Source organism: Gopherus flavomarginatus, chromosome 1, assembly GCF_025201925.1.
Source record: "Gopherus flavomarginatus isolate rGopFla2 chromosome 1, rGopFla2.mat.asm, whole genome shotgun sequence".
Lineage (NCBI taxonomy): Eukaryota > Metazoa > Chordata > Testudines > Testudinidae > Gopherus > Gopherus flavomarginatus.
This window is the reverse complement of record NC_066617.1, coordinates 129,017,961-129,036,614: the sequence shown is the minus strand read 5'-3', so window position 1 is coordinate 129,036,614 and position 18,654 is coordinate 129,017,961. Positions and strand designations below refer to the sequence as shown.

The 18,654-nt window shown below is 41.7% G+C and overlaps 1 protein-coding gene across 1 annotated transcript in view; it reads left to right on the top strand.

The window, feature by feature from the left end:
- ITPR2 (inositol 1,4,5-trisphosphate receptor type 2) overlaps positions 1-18,654 on the top strand; it is a 366,766-nt gene that overhangs the window by 154,432 nt on the left and 193,680 nt on the right. Inside the window, exons 22-30 of the mRNA XM_050967887.1 lie at positions 2,499-2,689; positions 4,876-5,008; positions 5,784-5,841; positions 7,211-7,376; positions 9,248-9,421; positions 14,185-14,274; positions 14,384-14,509; positions 15,494-15,616; positions 17,407-17,607. Of these exons, the coding sequence (XP_050823844.1) occupies positions 2,499-2,689; positions 4,876-5,008; positions 5,784-5,841; positions 7,211-7,376; positions 9,248-9,421; positions 14,185-14,274; positions 14,384-14,509; positions 15,494-15,616; positions 17,407-17,607 (1,262 nt within the window). The remainder of the gene's footprint in view (positions 1-2,498; positions 2,690-4,875; positions 5,009-5,783; positions 5,842-7,210; positions 7,377-9,247; positions 9,422-14,184; positions 14,275-14,383; positions 14,510-15,493; positions 15,617-17,406; positions 17,608-18,654) is intronic.

Below are 18,654 nucleotides of genomic sequence, written 5' to 3'. Positions count from 1 at the left end.
GCACCATGCAGTAGCAGGGAGGATATTTGAAAAGATTTTTATTACCTTGCTTATATGTAGGCAGTTAGGAGGATCTGCCTGTGTATGACCCTGATGTCAGGATTTAGTCTTCAATCTGATATCCAGTGTTTTTCTTCCTAGCATGATGCAAAAACGGTCAGAAATTATTTTGCCCCCTTAACTTGTATGGAGGTGAAGGAGTATTTTCAAAAGCCCAATTCAGACAGATTGCACACCAGACTGAATGCTGAGCGGGACCTGAAATGTGACACTAATCTGTCTCATTCACTTTGAAAAAGCAAATTATTTCTTCTTTTTAAGTCAGAGTTAAAGGCCCCCTCTTTCCTCACATACAATATATGAACTCCATGAATGGTGGCAAAAAGGCATAAGAGGAGGATATTGCTAGCAAAATATAATAGAATGTTGACCTTTTGCAGCAGATTATACAGAAAGAGGGTTATTGTGATGTTGCAGTTGCCTGGTGATTAAAGTATACAGAAGGCATTCAAGGAACTATACTTAAGCCTTCCTCTGGCAAATTAGATCTTCTCTTCCAGCCTTTGGTTGCCTTTGCATACTCTTGGTATTCCCACTTATCGTTATCTCTGCTTAGAGGGGAGAACCTCTTTCCGCCGTCGTCTCATTGTCTTATCCATTAGTCATATCTGCGAGTTACGAGTTATCAAAAGACTAAATCACACTGGTAGGAACGAATATGTCCTGTTCAGAGCAAGACTCAAATTCCTCCTCCTCCTCTTCTTCCCCCATCCTAGAATGAAGACAGTCATTTATTCATAGAACTGCGGTTCATGTCAGAAGTCAGAGTACAACAGCAGTTTGTCTGAACAAACCGCATCCTCATGTGGTGTTTGATCAAACTCCTAGCAGAGTCAATAGAATGAGTGGTTGAAGTGGGCTCTTAGGACTAGATTAAACTGGAAAGCTTAGCTCTGAGGAGAGTGAGTTTCTTCCTAGGAGAAGCCCAGGCAAGGAACTGTAAGTCTAGAGCAGCAGTTCTCAACGAGGGGCCCGGGGCCCTCTGGAGGGCTGTGAGCAGATTTCAGGGGGGCCACCAAGGAGGTCCAGTGTTAAACTTGCTGGGACCCAGAACAGAAAGGTGAAGCCCCACTGTGTGGGCTGAAGCCCAGAGCTCCCAGCCCTGCCACCTGGGGCTGAAGTTGAAGCCTGAGTAACTTAGCTTTGTGAGGACTCTTGTGGTGTGAGGCCCTGGGCAGTTACCCTGCTTGATACATCCTAATGCTGGTCCTGGCTTTTATAGCGGAAAAACAGTTGTGGCACTGGCAGGCTATGGAGCTTTTATAGCATGTTGGTGGGCGGGGGAGGGCTCAGAAAGAAAAAGGTCGAGAACCCCTGCTCTACGGAACATTTTGACATTCAGGTCAAGCTGTAAGGTCTGTCCCTTTCCCAGGATTTTTCTGAAGTGGGAAGGTTGAGCAAATGGGGCTGAATGTTCAAACCACATTCTCCCACCATTGGTTCAGCTTGTAGGCTGTATACGTTTTATGGAGTGTGTGTATGTGCTCAGAGCTGTGGATGGGAGTATGTTGAGTACATCCAAATAAATGTTCCAAAATGTGTGTTCTTTGGTGTTCAGAACACTGATTAATTTAAACAGAGGGGGTAACTGTGCTGTAAGTCAAGCAATTACTTCCTATCTATGTAAGCAATTGAAAATTTTTTATTTGTACCTATAGATATAGATGTACACAATAACTAGTTGATTGGTAAGGTGATCAAATGACCCAGGCTTTTGGTAATAGGGGACAGCATACAAAACTTTTTCTATGTCTAGGTCACTGGTTAAAATCAGATTGGGTCTGTAGAGACCAAAAGTCCTTACCAACTGATGGCTTCTTTGTTCATTTGTTGGTCTCAGTCCAGTTCCTATGGTGCAGGTGTTTACATCCCAATCACTGGAGGTTTGTAAGAATAGGTTGAACAAATACCTGTTAGGGATGGCCTACATATACTTAATCCTGCCTCAGAGCAGGAGGCTGGACTAGATAATGACCTCTTGAGGTCTCTTCCATCCTTGCACCTCTGTGATTCTACAATTCTGTTACCAAATCCACCATCCCAATTGGCAACCTTGTGGAAAATCTTGATGGAGAAGCCAACAATGAGAGTGGGCATGGAAACTGAACTATGCACTGTTCTCCTGAGGTGTTCCTTGCAGAATAAGGTGATGAACACATTGATGGAGTGAATGAGTGTTTGGGGAACCTTGTCTCTTGGCCTTTCCGTTGGCAAGCAAGTATGTCCTCTGCAGAAAGGTGATGTGTCAGATTTATTTGGCTCCAAAACCATATATATTTTGACTTAACTCTTTCCCTCTTGTGCAGCTTTAGCTGGAAAGAGATGATTTAGTCCTTAGTAGATTTATTAAGATTGTTGGGGTATTTTTGCCACATAAAGAGTGTGTGTAGTTTTGAAAGAGAGGTTCACCAGTTGTATGATTTCTTTTTAATACCTAGGAAACAATGTTATGAGGACCATCCATGGTGTGGGAGAGATGATGACACAAATGGTACTGAGCAGAGGATCTATCTTTCCCATCAGCGTACCTGATATACAGCCAAGCCTCCACTCGAGCAAGCAGGCCAGTCCAGACAGTGAAGATGTGACTGTGATGGACACCAAATTAAAAATCATTGAGATCTTACAGGTAGAAACCATGATGGAAAATTACAAAGCAGCTAGTTAATTTTAATCTACTTCTTTATTCAATAGGCTGAATTCTGTGACCCAATCTTTCTCACATTGAAGAGTACCTTTCTCTAATGGTCGCGCCTCAGCATGGAGAAGAATACTGCTCAGTGTCTGTAAGGGTGGCAGAATCTGGCCCTTAAAACTATCCTAGAAATCTTTTCTAGAGCAGTGGTCCTCAAACTTGAGTATGGGTGACCCCTTTCACACAGCAAGCCTGTGAGAGTGACCCCCCGCCCCGTAAAGTATAAGCACATTTTAAAATATATTTAACACTAGTATAAATGCTGGAAGCAAAGCGGGGTTTCAGGGTGGAGGCTGACAGCTTGTGACCCCCTGAGGGGTTACGACTCCCAGTTTGATGAGAACTCCTGCTCTAGAGACAAAGGATATATTTCCAGATTTACTTACTTGTAAAACAATTTACTTGTTTTACATCAGTATAATTTCATTGACTTCAGTTGTTACTCTTCTTTTACACCAGTGTAATTAAGAACAGAACTGAGTCCAGACACACTGGAGAAATGCAGGGCCAGACATTCTGGAAGCCCTCTCCAGATGTTCACTGATGGAGCTGAGAACAGAATTTGGATCAGTGTCATTTTATCCTAGCCATTCCATGAGGTTCATCCACTAGCATATGTCCTTAGGGTTCTCACCTTGTGCTGCTGTAAGTTATGTGCCACACAGAGTCTATTAGTCTGCATATCAACTCCCATGCCCTGGAGGCACACAAGCTCGGTAGAAGTTTTTATTATTTTGTGTAAATTCTGCTATCTGTTGATACAATTTTGTCAGTTTTGAAGCTTTCCATTTGTACTGAATGTTTATGAAGTACGTCTTTTATATTTCCTTAATTATAAGTTGCTGAAGGATGAGCAATTGTTAGGTTATGCTTACTGTAGCATACATTTGTTCCAAATGTAATAGACTGCATATTTCAGAGCTCATAAATGAGGCTAGGGTAGTGCTAAACTGCACTCCCACTTCCTTGCTTTCTCCTTGTTCTGAGAAGGGCAGTAAGCTATGACACTGCTTTTGGGATGCAGCTTACTTCCTACCTGGCTGGCTGTGCCCGTTGGCACTTGAGAGGGCAGAGCCATGGTTCCAGTTTCTTCCTGCCCACTCCCCACCTGTATGCTCGCAGGAAAAAGAATCAGGTGAGGCAGCCCCTCCTGTCCCTTCTTCACTCCAGCCTCTGTCTGAGCAGGTCTAATGTAGTTCCACAGGGAGTTGTGGAGGGTATGACCTCTCCCGTTCCTCCAGGGCTGCTCCAGCTGCCTTGGGCTAGCAGCCCCAGCATCTTGCTGTAAGTGGCTGCCCTGTGGGTGGGGTGGGGTGGAAGGACAGGCAGCCCAGATGTGCCTACCTTTAAGATGCAATACAGGCACAATACAGTACTTGCTGGGTTTTTTTTTGTTTTTTTGATCTCTGCAGCTGCCTGGTTTGTTACTCTGTTTTCACATGGTGTCTGGCTGACCAGTTAGTCCGTAACTCTGATGCTCGTACCTTTTGAGAGTCTACTGTATACTTGTGTTAACCTCCCTTCACCCCAGCTTTATACCACAATAGAGGCACAATGAGGGTTAAGCACACCTAAAACAGGAAAAAAATGTGAGCGGATCCAAATCCTGCTCCTCTTACTCATGTGAACATTTTCACAGAGCCAGATTCTGATCGCAGTTACCCTGGTGTAAATCCAATGAGCAAGTTATGTTTGTTTAAAAAAGTAAACTTCAGAAATAATGCTTTGTCTTTAGGTTTATATTCACCACAGAGTATCCTCAAAAAGCAAATGCTGGCCACGATATCACCACTAGTATTTTGCACTGAAAGATAAATGATTTGGCTTTAGTGCTTTCATGCAGCTTTGGAGTAGTCGTCTGGTACCACGGGCAGAACCCAGAGCCCTGGACAAGTCTGAACTGACTAAGATATTCATGGTGAGGGAGGTGCAGCCTAAATGCAGCAGCATGGTGTAGGAGGCCAATTCCAGGAAAGAAATCACAAAAATTATCATTTGAAAAACACAGCTGTTTTATTTTCAGTAATAGACTTGAGCCCACTTAAAATTAGCTCCCTCCCCACTCACAAAACAGGTTAGAGAGAGAAAACTGTATCTTATTTTAAACTCTTGTCTTGTAGTTTATCCTTAGTGTTAGACTGGACTATAGAATATCCTACATGCTGTCTATCTATAAGAAAGAATTTGGAGAAGACAGCGAGAATGTTGATAGCTCCACCATCTCTCCACCGGACACACCAGGGCTTGCCTCAGGTAACTGTTGCTGTTGTATTGCTGTTTATTGTTGCGGTAATTTTAGTAAGCAATGAACAAAACTACTTCAGAAAGCTGCACGTCACTCCAGATTGAAAGCTAGAGGGGTGCCCACAATAATGGATATTTTCTGGACTGCTGCTCTCTAATTAAAATTTGATTCAGTTTTCCTATGACGGTGATTTATTATTCATATGTACACTTCCCAAAGGTTTGTTATGTGACAAAACAAATGAGAGTGAGAACGGACCATGGAGGATGGAGTGGGGATGGATAGAGTTACGCGTTGCTCTGTTTTTCTTTCTCAGGTCTTGTGTGTCTATGAAGAGATGTGAAGGGGGTATTCTGGTTTTGCTGACAGAGCAGCGGGGGGTGGGTGCAAAAGGAACAGCAATTCACACTAATTCTTCAACAGGTTTGTGTCGTCTGCTAATTTGAGGGGTTGGTTACATCAAAGAAAATATGAAAGATGCAGCTTGCAAAGTCTTTGGGGGCATAGATATTCTTTGTTCTATTTGTACAGTGCCTAGCACAGAGGGATCCTGCTATGTGATTGGGGCTTCTAGATAATACTGCAGTGCAATTGAGAATTAAGGCCTGATCCTTCTTTCCTTATTATGGCAACATTTCCATTGACTGCTTCAAATGGAGTTTTGCCTGGCCAAGGAGTCTGTAGTGGGGCCTTCAGTTTGTTGCACATACTTTAAACAGAGACAGTAGTTTCTTTAGCTGAGAAAACTAAATTATGGTCATACGTTTTGGGGTTTTTTTGCAGCAATTGTTCCTGACATAGATGAAATTGCAGCTCAGGCCGAGACAATGTTTGCTGGCAGGTATGCTTTCTGAAGGTTATACATCTGTCTGTATGTGCTCAGTAATGCACAACATCTTTCTATCCAGATCTTTGTTTCTAATTGACAATTTCTGTTTCTGTTTTGTGTCTTCCTCTCCCTTCCTCTCCTTTTACTAGTTCCTGTTGTCACATAACATGATCTCATAGAGAGGAGTTGGTGGGAGTAATAGCTACTGCAGCATAGATGTTAGACATGGGCTAGGGCCGTGAAGTTCAGATCTGGGATCCAAACACCCTAAAATTCAAGTGTGTATGGATCTGGATGGGACACTCTACCAAAGTTCAGAAAGGTTTGGATTCAGGTTTTTGATTGGTTCCTATCTCTGCTGGGGCTTGTCTGCCTGGGAAAATTAAACTGGTATAAAGGAAGGCGTGGATTTGACGCACTATACTTATACTGGTATAACTCTCTGTGTGGATACTCTCATTTCAGTAAAAAAGGGTTTTTTCTGGTTTAGTTTTGTCACTTTGGAAGTGGTTTAAGCTAAGCCAAAACCTGCACTTTTATTCTGGAATAAGAATGTCCACATAGGGGAGTTATGCCGGTATAATTATATCAGTTTAACTTTGTTGGTACACTTGTATAACTGGAAACATTTCCTGTGTAGACAAGCCTTTAGACTCTAAAGATTTTCCCAGAGCTCAGGAGAAGGGGGAAGGATGTCTGAGATGGGTGTCTTAACTTTCCTCACTGAGTATGTCTCTGTGTTCTTAGTCTTTGCCAACAAGAGGAGTGCCTTCAGTCCTGTCCCTGAACTCCCATTATGAAAAACAACACACAGCTCTGGTGTGGCTCTTGGCACCTGTATCTTTCAATTGAACACTGATTTGCTAAGTGTAAATCTGCTTGCTGTCCTTCCAGATTATAAATATGATCCAGAAATATGATGCCTTTGGCAATTTTTACTGTTTTTTTTAAAGTTCATTTTTCCTACATTAAATTTTAGCAGCAGCAGATAGGGGAAGGAATAAAAAGGACAGGGTCAAATTCGTATCTGGCGCAACTCCATTGACTTTGGTGGGCTTGTACCACCGATGAATTGGTCACCCAGATGTAAAGTGATGTGTTTGCAAAATGGAGCTTAATCACAGTATTTGATGCATTTTATACATATTTACTTACAACCAATCCTGGCCATTCTGTTAGAAGCATTAGACTGCCACAAAGAAAATAGCCTTGGTATTGAAGCACCCATAAAATGAACTAAAATGTGTTTTTAATTTACATCTCACAGTTTGTTCTATTCAGTTTTAAGAGCTCCATCGAAGTGTGTGTGTGAGTGAGTGAGTGAGAGAGTCTGAGTGAGTGACTTACACCACAGGTTTTTAACTTATTTGGGCTTTTGCAGAAAAGAAAAAAATCCAGTGCAACTTGATGACGAGGGGGGCAGAACGTTTCTACGAGTCCTCATTCACCTTATCATGCATGACTACCCTCCTTTGCTGTCAGGGGCCCTTCAGCTGCTATTTAAGCATTTCAGCCAAAGAGCAGAAGTTTTGCAAGCATTTAAACAGGTACAGGTCCAATGGTGTTCCATGAAATCTACTGTATGAGGAAAAAGAAAGTCATCTCAAAGTCTAGTAGTCTCGCTTACACTGCCAGTTACAGTATTAGAGTGTCCCTTCCTTATAAATTGAAGGTCCAAATTCAGCCCCTTGCTCCATGGGAGCTGCACGTACACAGCTACACCTCAGTGAGACAAGCTCGAGGTGTCTGAAGTCAGACACCCAAAAACAGACACACATGGAATTGAAGCTGCTGTTAACAATGTAGGCCTGAGTGACTTGTCCAAGGTCACATAGAATAGCAAGTGAATAACAGAGCCAGGCATAGTACTCAGCTGTTGTTCTGTCTACTAGATAACACCCCCATTTCTGTATCAATGTTTAACATGTTAATAGATTAGGGTTAAGAAACCTAATGTAATGGGGTTAGATAATAGAGGACTCTCTTGGTTATGGTGACTGATAACTTATTTGTTTTAAGATCATTTGATGCTTATTTCAGGAGTTCACTAGCATGTTGCTACCTCATTATGTAAAAGGTGGAGGTTTTTCTTGTCATAAAACCAGGCAAATGATAAATAGCTGGAAAGCCTTTGTTGTAATACTTTTGCAGAGTTGCATACTGGCCTCCCGCCAGGATATTAAAGTGGGACCATGCTGATTAGGTGCATAAATAGCTGCTATTCCCAGTTAAATGAGAGTTGCATACCTAATATGTTTTTTGTAAAAGAAAGGAAAAGTCTAATTGGCAAATAACCAAAAAAGGCTGGGGAGGAAGTGGAATGTGAATATGTGTGGACGAGTAGCACTCATCAATTCAGTAGGATAACAAGGCTGTATGCTGTTAAGCAAGCAGCCTATGAGAACTTCAAGATTATATTATAAAATAGTGAATATTTGTCTGCAAACAGCCATTTAAAAATATATTTATATTCTTATCTGCCTTATGACAATATTAACTTGATGTGGCACTTTCATTTACATCAGTTTGATTTCTTAATGGCGGTTATTGGGTTATACAGGGATCATTGTTAGGTCAAATTTTGTTTAATGTCCTCATTAATAATTTAGGAGAAAGATCAAATAGCCTAATAGGGAACTTTAAAGATGTTACTAATTTGGAGGAGTTATGAACACCAATGAGCAGAAAGAAAGATTAGATATATGGGCAGGAAATGAAAAAACAGATTTATCTGGAAAAATGCAAGCAGTCATAACTGGGGGTAAATGATATGAGACCTGTCAAGCATCTGTGCTGACAGAGACTTAGGTGTGGTTCCCTATAGCTGGTAATGAAAATTAGGTCATACATGTTTTGTGTTTTTCCATTTTCAGTCAAAATGTTGATGACATTTATAACTGAAACTTCAATATCTGGAAAATGTTGACTGTCTCTACAGTTCACGTTTGGATCTCTTGATTTCTTGTAATGTCAATCTTGTCTTTCCATGAAATATTATTTACATGGGATAAACTGCTTCTTACTATATTCTTTTAATACCAGAAGGAGCATAATCCTGGTGTCCCTGTTAGCTCTGCCATAGATCTCAGGGGTTTATAGACAGTTGTTTACATTGCAAACATTTTGCAGCGTGATGATAAAGGAAGCAGAATGTTTTGAATACTGTAACCATTTTGCTTTGGGCAAAACAGTCTTCAGTGGCAATAACTTCAGTTTGACTTAAGTATGTGATTTAGGGCTTTGCTCAACTGGGGACAAAGAGACTAAAGATGGAAAATTTCAGTTCAAAAGATGATAAAGTCATAAGGTCATGAGGGAGTGAAACCAGGGCATTAAAATGAAAACCGTTAAACAAACTTGACTGTAGAGGCTGCAGCTGGCTCTGCTGTAATATAACTGTGGATTACTGTGTTTCCAGGTCCAGTTACTGGTGTCTAATCAGGATGTGGACAACTACAAGCAAATCAAAGCTGATCTTGACCAGCTCCGACTGACTGTAGAAAAATCTGAACTGTGGGTTGAAAAGAGCAGCAGCTATGAGAATGGGGAGCTAGGTGACAGTCAGGCGAAAGGGGGTGAAGAACCAATAGAGGTGTGTTTCTGAAGTCCTAGGCCACCTGTGTTCCTGTATTGTTAACATGTAGTTTAATGAACTCTCTCTCTCTCATATTATTAAACTAGACATTCAAAATGGTGCTGCTAGCAAGCAGGTGATGCCCAAAATACTGGGTAAGCATTAGTATTACACAAAACCAAAGGTGCTTTAATAAGAGCTATATTATCTCAGAGAGTCTCCTTCAGTTAGGTCCAGCAGCAGTGCCACAGATCTCTTTGTGACATCGCTCTGTTGCCGTACAGGTGATCCAGAGGTCACACTGTCCTATTTCAATGACTTTATTGCACGCTTGAATAGGAGGGGAAGAGTAGACTTCCCCCAAAACTTTGGCCGATCCCAAAGTGAGTATTCATGTGAGAAAGGGGAAGGAGGTAAAGGACACTTTTCAGTCATGCTGGGTGGTGCTTCACCTCTATCCACATCTCGATTCTCATGTAGTTACCTTAGATACAGGGGATTATAGAAAATGTTTACAGAACAAGATGATATAACCAACTGCCAGGCAATGCAGGGTGGGGCCCAGCAATGATGCCATAACCACAAATCACACAGGGAAAATTATAAGGGTTGTGAGAGGGAAATAATAATCTCTATGAAATAGAGCTTATGCTGCCATAGCTCCCTTGTGTAGATACTATGTATGCTGACAGGAGTTCTTCTGCTGACTTAGTAAGATCAGCTCCCCAAACTACTTTAGCGAACTCTACAAAAGCACTCTTCTTTCAGCTCAGATGTGTCTATACTAGGTGTTCTGCTGTCCCAGCCATGTCACCTCGGGGTCTAAGTTTTTCACACCGCTCTCAAACATGGCTATTTCAGTGGAACTTTATAGTGTATGCCAGGCCTGAAATTCAGTGCAGGACACTTGGCCACCCTTGTCACTTGAATGGAAGAGACAACATTTAAGTCTTGTCAGTTAATTTGGATTAAGGTAGCATGTGAATTTAAAAGTTCAGTAGCTATTTCTTAATAACTCCATATGTGGATGCTCTTATTCTGGAATCAGTGTGCCCATACATAGTTATTCAGGAGTAGTTATGCAGAAATAATTATAATTCCATGTATAGAGAAACCATTAGGCACCTCAGAGTTCCCCCACTCTGCTCTGGCTCTGATAGGTTTGATTGTTGCCCTAAGTATGTTTTGGGGAACTTTAATTTCAAGAATTATGTATATATTAGGGTTATGGGCCCAATCCTACAAGCTTTACTGATGTAGTGAGTAAGCACTGCTGAACTGTACCACCCATACTTGTGTGGAAGAGTAACATGCCATCCGTAGTCCCACGGAAATTAATGAGCCTATTTCAGTAGCAAAGTATAACTCAGTGTAAGAGTGGCAGAATCTGGCCCTGGCTCAGGGCTTTGGGATAGGATTCTATAACTGATGCTACAGTAGTAATTGCCTGTGAATTTTACAAAGAAAGCAAGGAGCCATTTTTAGAAATTCCCACTCTCTAACAACACAGCCATTCAGAATAGAACATAAATTAGTACAGGCTCTGTGACTTCTTTGCTCCCTATGGGAAAGCATGATAGAGAACGTCTCTCACAGGGCATGACGAGGCAAGATATGCAGCCGACTGCCTGTGATATCCCAGTGGTGTGATTATCTCTTGATAACTACATCTCTGGAATACTCTTACAGGTTCGATAAACAGCTTTTTTATTTTGTTGAGAGAGAGGATGGATTTAGTTTAATGCTGATCAGCACTTCCAGATAAGATATATAGTTCTCATGGATTATAAAACTACTTTTCCTGAGGATAAATGCTGATAAACGTAACAGGTAAATTAATCTTGGTTAACTAACAGTCCTGGGGCAAAGGACAGTGGTTAAATTATAGCAGAGAACCTAAAATATCTTCCACAACATCAATCCAAACAGCTAGTAAGGAGGCAACGTGCATACTAACAAACCCTAAACAAATAATAGTCTGTTGGTGTTGCAGAGATGAACACAAACATGCCAAATAACAGTGCTGACATTGTTATGAACTGTCATGAATGGCCGAGCAGCATAACTGCTCCTTGCCCCTCTAGAAATTAAGACCAGATTGAATTTATTGAACTCCTAATTGTAGCGGCCAGGGAAAGAAAATTCAGAAAGAGGTTTCAAATTCAAATTAGTTCGTGGTGTTTTTTTAAAATGTAACTATTCACTAAAACATGAGAAAGTTTGAAGACAGAGGGAAACTCAGAATCCCACCTGCTTCATTCTCTTCAATGTGATTTACAGTAGTTTGCATCCTAATAGTGATACTGAGGAGGTGTCAAGTATCAGAGGGGTAGCCGTGTTAGTCTGGATCTGTAAAAGCAGCAAAGAATCCTGTGGCACCTTATAAACTAACAGAGGTTTTGGAGCATGAGCTTTCGTAGGTGAATACCTACTTCGTCAGATGCATGTAGTGGAAATTTCCAGGGGCAGGTATATATATGCAAGCAAGCTAGAGATAACGAGGTTAGTTCTATCAGGGAGGATGAGGCCCTGTTCTAGCAGTTGAGGTGTGAAAACCAAGGGAGGAGAAACTGGTTTTGTAGTTGGCAAGCCATTCACAGTCTTTGTTTAATCCTGAGCTGATGGTGTCAAATTTGCAGATGAACTGAAGCTCAGCAGTTTCTCTTTGAAGTCCGGTCCTGAAGTTTTTTTGCTGCAGGATGGCCACCTTAAGGTCTGCTATAGTGTGGCCAGGGAGGTTGAAGTGTTCTCCTACAGGTTTCTGTATATTGCCATTCCTAATATCTGATTTGTGTCCATTTATCCTTTTCCGTAGAGACTGTCCAGTTTGGCCGATGTATATAGCAGACGGGCATTGCTGGCATATGATGTCATATATTACATTGGTGGACGTGCAGGTGAATGAACCGGTGATGGTGTGGCTGATCTGGTTAGGTCCTGTGATGGTGTCGCTGGTGTAGATATGTGGGCAGAGTTGGCATCGAGGTTTGTTGCATGGATTGGTTCCTGAGCTAGAGTTACTATGGTGCAGTGTGCAGTTACTGGTGAGAATATGTTTCAGGTTGGCAGGTTGTCTGTGGGCGAGGACTGGCCTGCCACCCAAGGCCTGTGAAAGTGTGGGATCACTGTCGAGGATGGGTTGTAGATCCCTGATGATGTGTTGGAGGGGTTTTAGCTGGGGACTGTATGTGGTGGCCAGTGGAGTCCTGTTGGTTTCTTTCTTGGGTTTGTCTTGCAGTAGGAGGCTTCTGGGTACACGTCTGGCTCTGTTTCCTTATTTCCTTGTGCAGGTATTGTAGTTTTGAGAATGCTTGGTGGAGATTTTGTAGGTGTTGGTCTCTGTCTGAGGGGTTAGAGCAGATGCAATTGTACCTCAGTGCTTGGTTGTAGACAATGGATCGTGTGATGTGCCTGGGATGGAAGCTGGAGGCATGAAGGTAGGCATAGCCGTCAGTAGGTTTTCGGTATAGGGTGGTATTAATGTGACCATCACTTCTTTGCACCGTGGTGTCTAGGAAGTGGACCTCCTGTGTAGATTGGTCCAGGTTGAGGTTGATGGTGGGGTAGAAGCTGTTGAAATCATGGTGGAATTTTTCCAGAGACTCCTTCCCATGGGTCCAGATGATGAAGATGTCATCAGTGTAGCATAGGTAGAGAAGGGGCATGAGTGGACGAGAGCTGAGGAAGCGTTGTTCCAGGTCGGCCATAAAAATATTGGCATATTGTGGGGCCATGCGGGTGCCCATAGCGGTGCCACTGATCTGGAGATATATATATTGTCATCAAACATATACACATGAGGAGGTGTCGTGAGACCTCCACCACCAGTTTTCTTCTAGATTCAGTGCCCTCAACATCATGGCCCAATCTTTCAGACCGCCTGCTGCCAGACTAGAAACACTGAACAGGCAGGTGTCATAGAGCATCACTGCCAATTCACCCAGCAGGAATACTTGCTTCAGTATCCTCTCTATTGGAATGTGGGTGGAGAGAACAGTGACTGATGGCAACTGCTTATCGACTGTAAGCCTTAAATTTATGGCTGCCCCTTCTAATCACACACAGATGGGGTTTTTGAGGAACCATCTTCCCCATTTAGGCTTATTAGCAATGTTATCCCATGTAAACCTCCCAGCTCAACAGGAGCATCATGTTTTCCACTTTTAAATTCATTTCCACATTACCCAGAGATGAGTGTTGAAGCATCATCTCTACTGGAGGAACATCTTCAGTCCTCATGGTGGCAGGTTGGTGCCAGATTATCAACCTCCATGCACCTTAAGTTCTTCGTGCTTTTGAAAAAAAAATCTATTTATCTTAACTACAAAGATTGTATTCATCCTATTCTCCTATCTGCTGCGTTAAACTCACTTAACTTCAGTCTATAATCTTTCCAGGTGCATTAGAAATAGAGTTGGATCAAATACTATCTATCCAAAGTACTCATGGCTCCCGTTGTTAATCTCTTCTAAGCACTTTACAACCTTTAGTATTTTTAACCTCCTATGAGGTAAGGAAGTGCTGTTTTATTGTGAGGAAATGAGACAAAGTAAATTGTCCAAAGATCACACAGGACGTTTGTGGCAGAGGAAGGAATTAAACCCAGATCTCCTGAGTCCCAGACTTGCACCCTAGCCTTTGGACCATCGTTCCTCTACTCTATACTGCCACTTTGCTCTTAGCTGTTATTGTTGCTCCTCTTCTGTATTTGTTGTTGTTAAAAATAGTTCGCTGATTCAGTCAATTGCACTAAAAACCATTTGTGGTTGTTTCAATTATAGGAACCGAATATTTTAAGCCCAGTGCAGGATGGAACCAAAACACCTCAGATTGACAGCAATAAGAGTAATAATTACAACATTGTTAAGGAGGTTTGTATACCTACAAATGAGATGCAGTAGATTCATATTTGTTATGGCACATTATATCCTTTACATTTGAGTTTTGTGGGGGGGGGGCTTTGTTTTTTTTTCCCTCCAGATTTTGATTAGACTCAGCAAACTCTGTGTCCAGAATAAAAAATGTCGGAATCAGCAGCAGCGATTGCTGAAAAATATGGGAGCTCACTCGGTGGTGCTGGACCTCCTGCAGATACCCTATGAAAAGGTTAGACTAATATATACTTATGTGAAGTCACTGATTGGACAGTCCTAAAAAGACCTGATCCAAAGCCTTTTTAAATCACCGGAAAGATTCCCATTGACTTCAGTGGACTGTGGAGCAGACCCAAAGTCATGATATCCTAATTCTCTGCTTTTGAGAATAAGGAAGCTGAGCTGAATTTCTAAGCATGGGTGCCAAAATACTAAGGGCATAATTGAAAATATTCGTCTCGGGTACTCCAAATAAAGGTTGTGTCTTCTCAGACTTTGAATAAGAGATCCTGTACTACTGCAGTCGCTGTGGGGGAGAAGGGACAGGCATTGACTAAATGGAGCCCCCCAGCAGGATGCACAAAGTGGCACTGTACATACATAACATGGGCATTTATATGTCTCAGGACCAAACGGTGTAATCCTTATGAAGTCCCTACTCTTGCCAAACTCCAGAGTTTTGCCTCAGAAAGCATAGCTTGATTTGGTTCCAATTTACTGATCTGACCACTAAAATGAAGGATCTCGATGTCCTTTTCAGGAGCTCTTGTTTGAAAACTAGGTGCGTTCATCTGTAGTAAGCACTAAAAAAAAAAAAAAAAGACATGAATCCATTTGTGATCTCCATGTACATTATCCTGAATTTGATGATCTGCTGTTCCGACTTTGACAGTTCTCTTCAGTAGGATAGTAGCTGTAACACTTGTTCATAGAATGGCTCACCACATGCTTGTTAACATGTTATTCTAAGAGTGTAGAAAATAGGTGCCTAAATCTAGTCACCTCAATGTATATTTAAGCACCTAATGGGTCTGACTTTCAAAAGCCAGTGGGAGCTACAGGATGCATGGTACATTTGAAAGTACCATGGAGAGTTGCCATCTTTGGAAGGCACAGGAAATTGGAGGAGAATTGGTACATTACTGATCAGATGGTGTTGTGGAGGTTTAGCAAATATGTTTTATTTTTTTCCCCCGTTTGATGTTTTTATCTGTAGACCGATGAAAAGATGAATGAAGTTATGAATCTAGCCCACACTTTCCTTCAAAATTTCTGTAGAGGAAATCCTCAGAATCAAGTTCTCCTCCACAAAAACCTCAATTTGTTCTTAACTCCTGGTGTAAGTATTTCACCTGATTTATTGTTTAAAATAGATTAAGAAGATTTTGATTCACTGACATGTAATGCCAAATAAATAAATACATAATTTGTTTCTTCTCCATTAATTTTCTCTCTCCCTTTCCTCCTTTCTTCCTTTTTCTCATTGTGATTCTTTGTCCTTGCTTCTAAAGAAATCCGTTTCTAGTGGAAAGCAAAATTGCATTTATAATTTGCGGAGCGTTATCTGCAAGCATGATGTCTCATTGTCAAGGTAGAATATCACACGTGGCTTGATTCTGATCTCATTTGCACCTCTGTAAATTAGGAGTAACTCCAGTGAAATCAGTGGAGCTGCTGTGACGTAAAGCAGTATGAATGAGATCAAATCAAGCCCACATATTTTACTCCTACGTTCAGAGTGCTGCTGCTGCCAAGATCATTTTCCTAGCCCGTCACTTTGACCATATCACCCCTGTTTTTATATCCCTCCATTGTATCTCCCTTCTCTTTGGTATCATACATAAACTACTTTGTCTTCACTTTCAAGTCGCTTCATAATCAATCCCCACCCTACCTATTATTTCTCATTCGCTATCACGCTGTTGATGCTAACCTCCGATCAGCCCAAGATGTCTGTCAGCCTCCACTGCCCTGCTTGTTAATTTTTCAAACAAGCACTTTTGTGCTTTCTCGCATGGGAGGCACTTCCCATAAACAACCACAAAGCTACTTCATTCTCCACTTGCCAACCCCTCCTCAAATCTGCCCTTTGCCAAGATGCGTAAAAAAGACGACGTGCTGAGACCACAACCTATCATGGTGACTGGTATTGTCTCATTGTTTCCTTGTGCTCTCCTGTCTATCTGTATCAGTCTCTTGATTTATACTTCAGTGTTAAGCTTCTTAGGGCAGGGACTATCGTGTGTGTGTGTGTGTGTGTGTGTGTGTGTGTGTGTGTGTGTACGGCGCCAAGCACAGCGTGTCCTGGTCTATGATTGGGGCCCCTGGGCATTATGGTAATACAAATTATTAGTAGTAGTAATTTTATTTATTTATTATGTATTAACTAATAAATATTACTGGTGTGCCCTCCTTCAACTAACCTAAAACTTGACCTCTTGTTTGGCAGGGTAAGAGGTGAAAAGTGTGGTATTAGTTCACTTCCCTCTCCTTTTAGTCAGTCTCCTCTTCCCATCTATCTCCAAAATGTTTGATTTGTTTCATTTGTTATTAGCGAGCCATACATTGTCCTGCACAGCCAGGATCTTTTCAACTTACTGATTGAGAGGTCTGCTGAGCAAAACCCCACATTTGTTAGAAATAATATAATCATATTAGAAGTACAGAATCTTGACAGGCCATCATGGCCTAAGTACATCCCTCTAGAATTAATATGGCCCATTATTTTTTTTTTATTTTTTGTGTGAATTTTGTGCTGGTAAAGGGTGATGGGCTGAGAGTCCTGGAGATCAAGAGCTTGATTCTCAGTTATCCTAAAGTCCCTTTACAGCGCTTTAGCAGCGTATAGATCCTTAAAGTGGGTATGAATTTAGTTTGTGACAATTTTAGGCCTTTTTGCACTTTGGAAAAGTAGCCTAAAGGAACGCCAGTGTAAATAAGAATCAGTCCCCAAAACTTCTGTTTACCCATTGAACAGGCACATGTTGGGGATTCTGCCACGATGCCCTTTCAGTGTGCCTTTACTCTGACCTGGAGACTTTTAATCCCCTCTTCCAGTGTCCATTCTCAGTCCATCATGTAAACTAGCTCTGCCATTCTGATGAGGCTGTTTGATTTAAATCTGTTTAGCTGCTTGAAGCTGAAACCATGCGGCATGCCTTTATGAACAATTACCATCTGTGCAATGAAATTAGCGAGAGAGTAGTGCAGCACTTCGTACACTGTATAGAGACACATGGCCGACACGTGGAGTACCTGCGTTTTCTGCAGACAATTGTAAAAGCAGATGGCAAATATGTGAAGAAATGCCAGGATATGGTAATGACAGAGGTATGTTTTTACTGTTCACATTATATCTGTTTTACACACATACTAATATTCTGAGGTTGCTTTCCTCTGCTGTTAATGCCAGTGAAACAGGTTGGCATTATATGTTTAGAATTTTAAATGTTACCATGAATAATGAATATTGTAGCATACATATTTTTGAGTTAAATCTAATTTAGAAAGGCCAGCTGTATAAGTACTAGCCGGAAAATGCAAGAGCTGCAGTGATGGTATGCAGAGCTCTAGTTCTGGGACTTGAAACAGAGAAATATTTGAACTCCATACTCAGATCTTCATTCTCCTCTGCTGTATCCCAACTACCCAGCAAAATTTACCATTTTGTGGCACTGTACTATAACAAAACATGCTCCTGTTTATATAGATTCATCCAAACTTTGTTATAATCATTTTGTGGAACCGCATTACAATCCCAAAGGCCAGATTCTGATCTCAGTTCCATTGGTGTAATTCTGGAGCAACTCTGTTGAAGTCAGTGGAGATACTGTGGATTTACCCAGAGTAATGGAGTTCAGAATTTATCCTGGTAAATTTCACTGTGTAGACCAGCTCTCAAGGACCAAATCTTTATGCCATTGACGTTAGTAGGAAAATACCTATTTGAGATCTCATGGGAGCATGATTTGATACACATGGGGCTGGACTAGAGTTTTGTGGGGTCATGGGCCAGAGCAAGTGGGGGCCCTCCCTACCCCTTCCACCTACAGCCCCCCCTGCCCCTCCATGCTCTAGCCAGGGAGTGGGGTCAGGGCGCAGGGATTTGCCCCGCTCCGCCTGCCCGGCTCTCCTGACAGGGAGCGGGGTCAGGGTATGTGGGCTTGCCTGGCTCCATCCACCCAGCGCTTCACACACTTATTCATGCATCTAACTGTAATTATGTGAACTTCATTAACTTCAGTGAGATCACTCGTGAGTAAAATTAAATATGAGCTTAAGAGTTGGTAAGATCAGGGCCCAAAGTGTTATTTTCATTCCTTTGCAATTTTTTTTCCTGTTGGGGAAAAGAAACTTGAGGTAGAAAACAGAGATGAG